Raw genomic sequence first — 13,130 nt, 5'->3', positions numbered from 1 at the left:
TACCATTTATGTCCCTGGCCGTGCATTAAAAATAAAACAAACATGCCCCGGCAGAGCAGGTTCCCTGACAATATGCTGCCCCCCCAACGCACGGCCGTGTAAACTAAACAGCCCGGCGTAGTGTAAACGCAGCATGTGCAGACCAGGTATTTGTCTCACCTGTCAGTGTCTCTTTCCCCCCACAACGGGTTTGGTCTGTTCTGTAACTGAAGGGATTTATAATTTGGAGGCGTCTGTAAATAAAGCAGGAATCGCAGCACTCAAAGGCGGCTTTCAACCACCAGCCATAGTAATACTTTATCGTCACCCTTTTTCAGACATGTCCTTGTCGCGCTTTCTGCTATAGCATTAGTATCTGACCAACAGTTGGACGTTAAGTGAGTGTACGTCAACTGAGCCGAGGAGGTGAAGCGCCGAGAGTGAGATCCCTGGTCGGGTGTTATCTGGTGTGTGTGTGTGTGTGTGTGTGTGTGTGTGTGGGGATGTGGTGGAGGAAGGAGGAAGGTGTGGGTGGCTGGGGTGTTGGTGCTCTGAAAGGACTCAGGCGCTGCCACGGGCTGTTTGTGTTGGCTGACACCTTCCTTACAGCAGTAATCCAGTCTTTCTCCAGCTGGCAAGTTACTACACCCCCCCCCCTCCCTTCCTTCCTCCATCCTCCCTTCTCCTGAAAGCTCCAAAAATGTTTTTTTTTTTTAGTGTCTCTGTAGTCTCTCTCTGTCTCTTTATTCTTTTTTTCCCACCCTGCTCCATCATGGTTTTCCCATCCTATGCGCTCTTAACATACACATCCATGAAAAAAAAAGGAAAATAAAAAGTAGAATGATCCAACTGAATAAATGGCGGGATGAACCAAAGACCCTGAGGCGATACGGAGTCCCCTTCTGTGCCGATCCCTTTCCTGTCAGATCATCAGAAGCTGCTGGTGAAACCGCACGCCAGTCGGTGCTCATTCAGGAAAAATGCATTTCCTGTGTTGTCTGCTGGTTGGTTGTCGCTCTGTCACTTAATTTAGAAAATGCCCATCATGTGAAGTCAGCGATATGCAATTTACCACAACTGGTGCCACCCAATTGATTTATTATAGAAGCCCCTTTAATGTGAACAGCTGTTTCCTACTAAAAATAGGTCAGGGGTCAGATAAAATGACCCTGTTACTTTTCTTTTTTTCTTTCTCTATTTAGATGGAAAGCGAGATGTGAGGTGGGAAATGTGACTGTTTGATTCAGATGGACAGGCTGTCTCCGTCTGTTGCCTTTGCTGAGCGCATGGGGCCACTGCCAGTAATTATTACAAATTGCGTATGGTCTGATCAATGTTTTTCAGCCCCTTAAGGATGGCTAAAAGGCTTTTTACAGGATTACATCATATTTTATATATAATTGAGTTTGCGTGAACGTGTTTTATTATCATTGTGTTGTGTCCATGGCAAGATGTGTTTCAGCATGATGTAAATGGTTTCTCTGCTGGGAAATCATCACGGCCATGAAATTAAGCATGTAAAAAGATATTGATTATCTGCACGGATTATCAAAACATGCATCAATATGAAACCCGGTCCCACCGTTTTATCCCCGAGAGATCTGCTTTTGTTGGACCCTTTCTTTCTCCTCTCTATCTGTATCTCTTATCATTTGAAGTCTAGCCGTTTGAAGACGAGCCGTGTGGCTCTTGTGTTCGCTGTGGAAGTCGGAGGAAGGACTAGGGAGTGGTTCGGGGGCCCTCAGCCACGGCACTTCCCACCAGAGCAACCTCTGACCCCTGGTGCCATTAATCACTAGGCTCCTGATGGCCCTGTCCCTGGGGGGAAATCAGTCCAGGGCAAAGGATGATGGGAGGTGAAGCCTGCAGCCAATTACAGATTGGCTCAAAACAGCCGAAGTGGACAAATCAGGGCTTTGCGAGGAGGTGAAATACCCAATAGTTGCGTACTAGAGGCCTGCGTGGCTTAATGAAGCAGTCTCGCGGCGGCGCTGTTCCCGGTGCCTCCAGAGTCTTCTCCAAAGTGAAGTGAGCAACGACGCTGAAATGCAAACAACTACACCGGCGGAGAAGAGCGCACATTAATAGCGACTGTGAGGCCGAGGAGTTGTGCTGCTGCGATCAAAAGAAAAAGAAACTGTTTGGAGCGGTCTAATTAAGCCTGTTAGAGCTAAATGTCTCCAGGGTCAGGAACGGAGCAGATGTTGGACACCAAAGGCCGGCTCTCAAATTGGGGAACTCTCCGGCTAACTGCCCACGTGTTGCTAATGTGATTTTTGGTCAATTACGATATTATCAAAGCGGCTTTCCCAGCGCTTTCACATGTGCTCGGACCACGTTGAAATGTGACGCCCGAATGATTTAAGTGTAGGCTAATTAATTACGTTTTAAGGTTTGGAAAGTGCCTCTGGTACACCGAAAACATATAGGTAGCCATCTGGCTTACTCTGTCACACACTCCCTGACAGTAGTTCCTTGTAAATGCAAAGAAATCCGATCTGATTTGACAGCTTCCGCTGATAAAGGGCAGAATAAAGGCACAGCCGTGAATTAAAGCCTAACTAACTGCTGGCCTGTCACTATGGGGCCAGTGCCGTTGTGTCTCATTTGTTGTGCTCTCATTGTTCATGTCCGGGCCAGTATGAAAACATGGCTTCCTGCTGACCTGCGGTTTAATTCACACATCAATAACCCCCGGCTGATCTCTGACCCCTCCGGTTGTACTAATTGTTTGATGCGGGATTAATGTCCAACGCTGCATTAAATAACTGCTGAGGCGCCGGCAGCAGAGCGCTCCTGGCGCTGTGACCTGCTGCGTGTTGTGGAAATGGGACAACTGCCCGGTGATGTTTGGGTTTATGTTAAGCTCAGGGTAAAGCGCAGGTTCTCTAACCTCGTACAGGAGTTATCTAAGTGGAGAACAGGAGCTTTATCGAATGTATTGAGCAGTTTACCTGTAGGCATCATATTTCTATACTACTGTTTACATGTTAAACTTGGTCACAGCCGAAAAGCTTTAAAAAGTTGTATCAATTAATGTTTGGATTTCATTCTGAAATTTAAAAAAAAATGCCCCCACGGTTTGCTAACTGTTAATCTGCTCTGGAGATAAGAGGCTAATTTGCCAAAACATCATTTTCTGCACCGGTCAAGACCACCTAAGCTTATGTCATCTTGAAATCCTAATCTAAGATGGATCTAAGAATGTATTGAATAAGATTATATGTACTATATGTACCGGTACATGTGCATTTCTGCTCTTTATGTGTTGTCTTGACTGCCTGTAACGACGCTCTCATCCCACTGCTACCATATTGAGCTGCAGTGTGAGGAAACCGTGGTGCCAAACAATAATCGTTCAATATCTGCGCCTCATCGACTTTCCCCTCCCCCCATGTAGGGAGCCACTGCTCCATAATGACATTTGCACTGCGGCTCATAAGACTCCTTCGCCTCCCACAAACACAGGTCCCGCCTTTTCCTTCTACAAACCATCCTAGACAAACTGAATCCGTGATTCTGGTCGAACACGAGATCAGCAAAAGCTTTAGTTTATTCGACGCCTGAAACACGACAGCCTGACGTTAAGCAGTCCTCATCTCCACACGTATGCAGGTCCATGTGTTTGCCTCGGCCCCTTTGGCTTAAAGGCAATGTTGCTAACTTAAGAAAATGAATCGGGGCTAATCTTCGCGGCCTGATCACTCTGTTATTCTACACAGCGATTAATGCGTCCGATTGAGAGCAGCCTGTGGAGGGGCTGAAGGATTGGCCGGCATTAGCTCCCAACGGAAATCTGTGCGACTCCCCGTGCACCGGGGCCCGGCCGCACTAACCGAGTGTGGATTTACTCTGTACAATCCTCTAAATGAGCTTCATTACACCGGCCTATCCAGGAACCCCCCCCTTCCCCCTCACAGTCCCCGCCCGCTTCATGCTTACACTGTTGCACATTGTACTTTTTGATTCTGTTGCAAGCCCCACCATGCTTACCTCAAGCCTCCCTGCAGATAAGCCGTTGACAAGATTAATGCATCTGTATCAAAAGTCTAGAGCGGCTTGGCTCTGTGTTTGCGGATCCCCTCGTCCAGGTCAAGCCAGATTTCCTTAACCGAGCTAATATGTTTTCAAGCCAAATTTAAAAGACGTGTCGGCAGAAGGCCGGACACCCTTCTCTCTTGTCAGCACTTAGAATCATTGCAGACCTCTACAAACCTACACTGGGTATCTCAGCATTGATTGGCTGATGAATGACTGCATAATTTAGGATTCGCCCTGCTTCTTCATTTACACGGCACCAGCTTTGAATGTACTTTCTGCGTTAGGAGCCGATATGTCTGAGCAGGGATGCACACACAAGAGGAATTGTCTGCGTTATTCCCACCGGGATTGTCCATGTTAAAAATGCATGCACGTGATACACAAATGGACTTCATCCACCATAAAGCATTCAATGTGCGTCACTAAGCCGTTCAATTCAGATGTATGATTTATACCGTATTGATTTTATTTCATGGCTGTCCTCCCCTCCACAGGAACCCCAGTCAATCGTATCCCCATCATGGCCAAGCAGGTCCTGGATCTGTACATGCTGTACAAGCTAGTGACAGAGAAGGGAGGCCTTGTGGAGGTTATCAATAAGAAGATCTGGAGAGAAATTACAAAGGGACTCAACCTGCCTACCTCCATCACCAGTGCCGCTTTCACCCTGCGCACACAGTAAGTCTTTGCATCTGTGTCTCAAAAAATACAAGGACAAAAGGGTTGAATTCACTCATTTGGGATCCGTAGCCATAAATTGTCCCAATCTGATTTGTGTTTTATATCGGCTCTAATCAAATTTGCAGGAACTAAAGACTATTTCCTTTTTGTGTGTGTTGGTACGAGGTTGGACGTCAATATTAACCCGTGATGTCGTGTTTATACACATGCGGATTTGTTTCCTCAACCAGGCTGCCTTTCCCTCTTCACATGCTATCCCTCCATCCATTACATCACACATAGCACATCGATTCCCATAGATTTATTGACGTGATCCGGGTCAGAGTTCACAATGACTACGGTGGGGTTTGGCGGACAGATTGCACGGCAAGTAGCAAATAAAACGCTTCCTCGATTGAAATCCTCCCGCTGTCCACTGGCCGGGTGCCCTGATGAGTCTTTGTGTATTATTAATGTCGGTGGAGCGTCGTGTGCTCCGTTGCTCTGTCTAATGGACGCTGCTCGTAGCTTCGTATTGATCTGCATTTCCACCACGATGAGCCAGCGCGCACAGCGCTGTACGTTCATTTTACCCAACGCTCTTGTAGGGTGGACCGGAGCTGTGACTGCGCATACTTGTACACGCCGCACACAAAGCATTACCCGTTGTGCTGTTTAATGCACTTAAGTAAGAAGGTTCCGGTCAGCTTTCTGGAGTAACTGGATTTCATGTGAGGGGGGGCTCTGTAATCTGGGTCGGGGGTTTAAGACAATTAAACACAAACAATTAACATTTCTGCTAGAATCACAATATTTTTTCTTCTTGTACGCTAGTTACAGGGGCTTAAACAGGGTTTTTACATGCGTGAGCAGGGGTGACTGACGGGATCCTGGGGAGAAACACTGCGGGAGACATTGGCTGTATTTTGCAAACTAAAGAACTGAGTATTGAAAGAATCTAGTCTGTAAAAACTGACCAAAAAAAGATCCGACTACCGCATCTCTAGTGATTCCACTTTAATGAAGACAAATGTGTTTCAAAAATATGGTTGGGACATTTTGGAAATCCATTCATGGATTGGCTGGATGTACCAGCACGCTTTCTGATTTCCTGCCCTTTATTTGTTCATTCACTCACTGGTCAGCTGAAAAACCATTTCAAAGGCCGAGATTACCTTACATCTGCTGACAGCCCGTATTATGTGCTCATGTTGTATATTAAGCGGGACACAACTTGCCCATTTTCTCCATCATAATTGTATTTTCAGTTAGAACCGATTTACATGCTTTAATGCTGAAATTCTTTTTTTCTCATAACAGCGGGGTGGTACATTGTAATGAGCATGTGACTTGGCTGAATCGGAATGAATTGTTGAATCACATGTTTTCTGATACAAACAACCCACAAAAAAAGTGTTCTGTTCGTCTTATTTCAGTTTGAGGGTCCGTAGATGCTCCAGGTACTCACGTGTGTGTGCACAGACACTTCTTACTCATATGTTCCCTTAAAGAGTAAATATTAAGCTAAAGCTCTGCTTACTGAGATGTGTCCATCTTTTAATGCCAACACTGGCCGTGTGAACGTTTCCGTGGTGATATGACCCTCGTGTTGTGTTCTCCCCTCAAGGTACATGAAATACCTGTACCCGTATGAGTGTGAGAGGAAAGGCCTCAGCTCGCCCGGTGAGCTCCAGGCCGCCATCGACAGTAACCGGCGCGAGGGCCGTCGTCCCAGCTACAGCAGCAGCCTCTTCCGCTTCTCTCCCTCTCCCAGCACGGCTCCCCACATCCTGTCGCCCCCCAAGATGCACCTTTCGGCTCTGGGGGCCGGGGCCTCGGGGGTCCTCAATGGCCTGCAGGGCTCACCGGGACACTCTCTGAAGAAAGGTAGGAACCACAATCTGCACGGTGACTTCTGATGGGGCGAATAGAACGTCCAGCCTCCGATACTCACACGGGCTTTATGCCACTTAAGTCCGTGAAACATACCCTGCATGTAAACAGGGAGCTCAGAGGTGTGTGTGTGTGTGTGTGAGTGAGAAAAGTAAGGAAGGGTGTTTCTTGAAAACAGCATAAATGCTCAGTTCTTTCTAAAGTTCACATTAAACTGGGTAAATGTTTACCACACAATGTGTCCTGGTTGGATTGAACTTTGGAGTTCCACTTGCAGATGTGCAGAGAGCTTGAATTGTTCTTTGGGGAGTGCTGCCCCCTGTCGCACATTAGAAGAACTACAACAGAACAAAACTGCTCTCGGGTGGTAGCTTCTATTTAAACATCGGCAAAGCACATGAAATACATTATTTATAGACTATGTCACTAAACCATGATAGTTTTCATACCCGCACCTGCCCCTTTTATGTCAGATGTGTGCTACAGTGTGCTACAGTGTGCGTACACGTGTGTGTGTGTGTGTGTGTGTGTGTGTGTGTATATGAATGGTGGTGTGTGTGGGAATGCAGGAAAGCTGGCACGCGTGTGCACTCTTACATTTGGGTATTACATTCCTGCAAGATGTCTTGTTCCCTCCCTCCGCTCTGTCTCGCCATCATTGTGTGTGTGTTTGTGTGCGTGCCCAAATTTTCTAGTCTTTTTATGACTTGAGTGTGCGTGCATGCCTGCATGCGTGTGTGTCGTCCATCCAGGTGTTTTTAAGAGTCCAAGTATGAGACAACGTAGCTTCAGGCTTCTGGGAGCCCTTACCTTTAGAAACTGGTAATAACACGGTAACCACGCTGGCGGGGGGGGGGGGGGGGGGGGGCACTTTATGGGCTTTGAAGCAGTCAGTCCACATCAGTAGCATCCCAATGATAACGGTCATTAGCCTGCTGCTTATCTGATGTCACTCGCTGGAATGTGACTTGGCAGCGGACTTGACAGTTGTCCGAGGTTTAAATTGTGTAATTTGCTGTATTTTACCGCCAAAGCGTTTTATGGGTTCATATCGGAAGGCGTGCGTTTTACTGGCACACTCCCTAACGGATGTAAATATGCTGTGCAGGTCCACCACAGTCTCTGCTTTGTTTTCATTTGAATCAGTGGATGTTAAATTGGCGTTTTGAAAGTATCTTCTGCGCTGGTGGTCGCCATCTGTTTCAACTTAAATAAGTCAAAAAAGCAAACGTAGTCTGAATGCAAAAAAGTCTTCATTGATATTCAACCAGTTTTCTGTTTCAAATTAAATGGGGATTTTATTATGATTTGACAACCATTCACATTCTACTAGCTGGAATGACGGATCCATTACGATACGCAATAAACTAACCCTCACCTTCTCTTTCAGAAGACTTGACCCCCTCTATCATGGCGGCGAGACCCTCCATGACGATGGCCCTGGGCAACCAGCAGGTGGCGGGTTTGGCGCGGGCCGCCACGTTGGAGCAGCTCAGAGAAAAGCTGGAGACCGGCGGAGGAGGAGGAGAGGGACCAGAGAGGAAGATGGCCCGGCTGGCCGAGGAGCAGCAGCGCCTCATGCAGCAGGCTTTCCAACACAACCTGCTGGCCATGGCTTCCCAAATGCCCATGAACATGCGACTGGGAGCCCCCACCATCACCACCAGAGGTCAGTGCTGAAATGATGCATGCTTGTCAGTGCGTTTCCATTGAGAAAGAGACACTTATTATTTGGCAAGTAGCACGTGATAACTTGTTTTTGTCTCATTGTGTTCCAATGATGTCATCTTCAAAATAAGTGATGGCGTAATTATTTGGCAAGTCGCTTTTACTTGATTTCAAATTGGAAATCAAAGTATGTTGACAAAAAGAAATGTCTTTTCAGATGAGAAGCAGCAGGACATGTCTCTGAGCATCTCCACCAATGGAAATGCCAGCATCACTGTCTCAGTGGAAGTCAATGGCACCATCTACTCAGGTTCGTTAATGATCTACATATAATTCATACGTAGTAATGTGGCACATCCTTTACTTGCCCCTTGTAGTGATGCCGGCAACGTCTCTTTCTCCTACAGGAACCCTGTTTGCCCAGAAGTCCGGTGGGGCCCCGGGGCCCACTATGTCTGCTGCTGCTGCTGCTGCTGCTTCGGCCCCCCCTGCTGGAGCCAGCACTAGCTACGGCTTCTCGGCTCCGCTGGGTCAGACCCCCAGCCCCACGTCCTCCTCCTCCTCCAAGGGCCCCGGCTCCGCCGAGGCGGCCCCCGGCGGGTCCCCCTAACACGGCAGCGGCCCTTTGTACCCGCTCCCCCAGGCCTCTCTTCCACCGGGAGGCCCAGCAAGAATCCTACAGTACAATGAGAAACGGATACGAATAACAAACTGTTGCACAACAAATACCTCATCGACCCTGTTAACCTCCGGGCACCAACCATAAACACAGAGCCCAAAGATCTTCTACGACGGCACAGCTATGCATTTTACTCTGCACACAGACACGCACTACACTACAAACACACACAATGCTACATGCACACACATGCATACACACATGCATGCACGCACACACACACACACGAGTTAATCCTAATGCACATGCTAAACACAATCAGCTCAGCCAAACCCCACTGACAGGTGTAGTCACAACTGAACTTGAATAGTTTTATCTTTAACATTTTGTTTGTTTGTTGCCATTTTTGGGGGGATTTTGTGTTTTTAGGATGATTATTGTTTTTAGTTTTTCTCTTTTTACATACCTCAAATCAAGTAACCTGCAGTGGTATCCTTACCTCAGGAGCTGTAGTATATTTAACCTGAATCAACTTTATTTTTATATTTTTTTTAATTTTATTTTTTGTGTGTGTGTGAGTTGCAATCAGGGGAAGTCGGGTATCTCTGACCAGTGGCACCTCGCATACAGAGCCCCCGCCTCACAGTGGCCCCCCGGATTCCTCCAACGCGCTGTAGACTCAAAGCGGGTGAACGATCGGATGCTGTGGATCAGCACGTAACGCACCTCAGACCGCGTCCACTCAGTCACGCCGGCTGGAGGGCTCGTTGAATTCACACACCTCCCAACGTGGACAGTACGCACAAGGATTCGCTGTCAAAAAATGAAACTCATTGCCGACCCGCACAAACTATCTATAAACGGTGCATGGGGTTGGGGGGGGAGCGGTTAAGAGGCGGTCCAGAATCAGGTGTGAACTTGTTGCCCTCCCCGCCCCCATTGTTGTGAATCCTTCGCAATGTGCGCCAGACATGGGCGGTTTCAATGCTTTGTTCCTCAGGCGTCACACGGACCTCTCTGCCCCGGGGGGCGCGGGGGGGAAGGGCGTCTTTCTCAGGAAGCAATGTGGTGACAACTCCAAGGAACCGCTGTTGATTATAAAGAAGGGGGAAGGGATTCGACACCTGAAGAACGCACAAGTCTACGCGACTGTTCCAGAATACCTCATCAGACTTTCCCGAAGGAGAGCTACACTACATACCTCACACGGCCGCAAAGCCGGCAAGACTTGACGCCACGGCCCCTCCCACCGTGATGGAAATCATACCCGACCTGGAACGGACGCGAATGAACTGACACACTGCTGGTGGTTTTTGGGGGACGACCGGAACTGGGATTGAGTCTCTTTCTCGCTCACTTGTGTAACTTGTTTTATGCTTGCTTCGGTTTCTTTTTCTTTTCTCTCGTTTTAATTTTATTTTGGTTCCTCAAGCTGTCTGAGAAGAGTGATATATCTGCATTTTGATTTTTCAGGGAAGAGGAAAATAATAGTTAGTTCCTCGTGTGACAAGTGTAGATCTGTAGTTTTCTGTAACAGGTTTTGAGGTCCCCGCAGGTCAAAGCAGAAAAAGAAAACTATACAATCGACCTTGTTAACCTTAAATTTGACTGCAAATTCCCGAATCGCAGTTGACGAGTTGTCATCCCCGACAGCGGCAAAATGATATGCATGTGTACAATCTTGTGGCCAGCGTTTTAAGACCTTGATGTCCTGGTTCACGTAAGCCTCTGGGTACTGCACAGCTAGACACCAAAGACTGGCCAGGTGGCTCCTCCGGATCGATCCCCGCACAGCGCTGAGCTCTGGTTTGGCCTTCAGGTACCAAGCAACATTTCATCTGGGTTTGAGTTTCCTCTCAGGCAAACAAAACCACTTTGTGTTGTCATGGCGGGACTCAACAGTAGAAATAAGTACATTCATAACCAGCTTTAAAGCCTCAGTGTGGTTACGTGGCACACATTTCTGATCTATAGAGGCAGTTTTTATTCTCTTTATTAAACACACCATCCGGAGTGGACGCGTCTCCGCCAGAGGCCCATGAGCCTGGTCCCTTTATTAAAACCCAGCAACAGTTGACTTATTCCTCCAGTTGTTCTAAAAGGCATTCTTCTCTTTTACGAGGCACCGCAAAGGATGACAAAGGCCCTTCTGGCTTCATCTGTGTTGACTGTGAGGCATTTGAACTGTTGGCGGTGGGCCGCCTTGTTGCTTTTACTAGACTATGTTAGCCGTTACGTGTCAGCTTTTGCAGATGTTTTGCGGGCAGAGCTCACTTTTGGGACTTTTTGGACGGCCTTTTTTGGTGAATCCTTCAGAACTGACACTTCGCTGTATTTTATTCAGATTCATGAGAGCTGCAGACGCTGCCTTAAAGTAGTTGCTGGGGAGATCTTTCTCTCGTCGACTGGCCGGGGAAAATGTCTTTCTCTTAGAGATTAATCCTTCGGAGAGTAATCACTTTTTTATTGTGGCGAACACTTCAATCAGACGTTCAGACACCAGTTGTATCGACAACGGATGGATATTTATCTGTTTTGTTTTCAGTGACCGCTCAGTTAAATCCTTTAGGCCGTGTTACTGAAACCTTTCATTGTTTCTAAGGCCATGCTTTCTGTTTCATCTGCTTAGTCTAAGCATTGGCTGTTGGACAGTGTTGCTTCACTGCCGTGCGTGCGTGCGTGCGTGCGTGCGTGCGTGCGTGCGTGCGTGCGTGCGTGCGTGCGTGCGTGCGTGCGTGTGTGTGTGTGTGTGAGAGAGAATATACTGAACCTTCAGTACATTTGTAATGGCTGCAGGTGGCGCCACTGTCACAATTTTCTCAAATCTCGTGTGGTTCACTGGGACGTCATGTGTCACTTTGCGGTTTGTCTGTTCGTGTTAAGTACTGAGGGCCGATCCTTCTCTTCTGCTGCACGGCTTCAAGACACCGTAGAGCTCTGTTCACTGTGTGTGTGTGTGTGTGTGTGGCTATATAGCTATATATACACGAAGTGTGTGTGCGTTAGAGACCGCCCCTACCTCGTCATACCACAATACCTCAGGGCAGTGGGCTGCAGTCACTGATGCGTTCGATGCTGAAGCTGCGTTGGGGGACGAGTGCTGACTGATGCTGAATGCAACGACTTTATTGTTATTTTTGGGGGGGAGGGGGCGGGGGGGGGGTTTAGCTTTTTTCGAGATTTGCATCGTCAGTAACTGTAGGCGAGGTCTCGTCACTCAGGAAGCTGTGAAGTTGGAAGTCTGCAGAACCTTTTGTCTCTCAGATGATTTTGGATTTAATTCAGTTTTAAAATTGTTTAAAAAAAACTAACCTGATCTGTGTGAAAACAGGCGCATATGCAAGTGGTTATCGAATACCTCATTTATCGATTTTATGTTGTTTTTGGCTTGTACAATGCTCCGTATATTAATTCAACTGTGGGGTTTGTGCATATTTTTGTACTGTTATTATTATTGACATGGTAATGATATTACTGATATTATAGTTTTCTCTTTGATTAAAGCAAACACAAAAAAAGATATGACAAACACATGGATGCTTGTAAAAACTGTTTTGTGCTGATTGTATTTAAGAGGAGCACTTTTCCAAAGTGGTTTTTACACATTCAGTTTTGTTTATATTAGTAATATAAAGATATGGTTCTCAGGGCTTTAAACTTGTATGTCATGATAAAGTTTTACTTTATATCTTACTTCATGTGTTTTGTTTTTACTCTTTAAAGTTTCCTTGCTTGCAAAGGTAGGATTCCCACCGGTTCACCTCAGAAATGCAAAACTAATCCGCCTCACAAACGGCACGTTTCTGTATCTGAGAGGTTTCTCCACAAGCCCAGGGGCTTGATTACAGAAAGTGAAAACACGTTGGTCATTCATGGGCCCCCACCCCCACCCACACATCACTGTTCCGAGAACAATGTCACACTGGGGGCGAACTGGAATGTCACAATGCATGTTGGGAAAAACGTTTTTTGAAACTCGTTTATTTCTTTTAACGTTTCCACCAGTTCCTGTTGCGTGCTATTCAGAACAAAGGGGCAATTGAGGGCCAGTAGTTTGTGAAGGAAAATGCACCCAAAACAAACAACCTTTTTATTTTACCCGTAGAAAGATGTGTGAGAAGCCCATGAGGCGCCTTTGTGGTGTAGAGGAGCAGTTTCCCGGGTTATGTTTGAGGAAGTGCACTGGCTGTGTGTAGCCAAACGGAGCAATGCACAATTAACACTTCAGTGAGAAAATTAAAAGTCAAACATTGCAGATCAGAACACACAA

At 46.9% G+C, this 13,130-nt stretch overlaps 1 protein-coding gene across 4 annotated transcripts in view; it reads left to right on the top strand.

Moving 5' to 3' along the window:
* Positions 1 to 12,553, top strand: part of LOC120832032 (AT-rich interactive domain-containing protein 3B) — a 45,185-nt gene extending 32,632 nt beyond the window's left edge. For 3 of the 4 annotated variants that reach the window (XM_040198058.2, XM_040198065.2, XM_078085323.1), the window contains exons 5-9: positions 4,515 to 4,698; positions 6,308 to 6,567; positions 7,964 to 8,242; positions 8,459 to 8,551; positions 8,649 to 12,553. In XM_040198058.2, the coding sequence (XP_040053992.2) occupies positions 4,515 to 4,698; positions 6,308 to 6,567; positions 7,964 to 8,242; positions 8,459 to 8,551; positions 8,649 to 8,851 (1,019 nt within the window). In that variant the 3' untranslated portion in view covers positions 8,852 to 12,553. The remainder of the gene's footprint in view (positions 1 to 4,514; positions 4,699 to 6,307; positions 6,568 to 7,963; positions 8,243 to 8,458; positions 8,552 to 8,648) is intronic. The other variant, XM_040198049.2, reaches the window with a different exon arrangement.
* Positions 12,554 to 13,130: the final 577 nt, after the last annotated feature.

This window comes from Gasterosteus aculeatus, chromosome 12 (genome assembly GCF_964276395.1).
Source record: "Gasterosteus aculeatus chromosome 12, fGasAcu3.hap1.1, whole genome shotgun sequence".
In the NCBI taxonomy this organism is placed as follows: domain Eukaryota; kingdom Metazoa; phylum Chordata; class Actinopteri; order Perciformes; family Gasterosteidae; genus Gasterosteus; species Gasterosteus aculeatus.
Note: the sequence above shows the minus strand (reverse complement) of the source record. Positions and strands in the feature narration are given on the sequence as shown.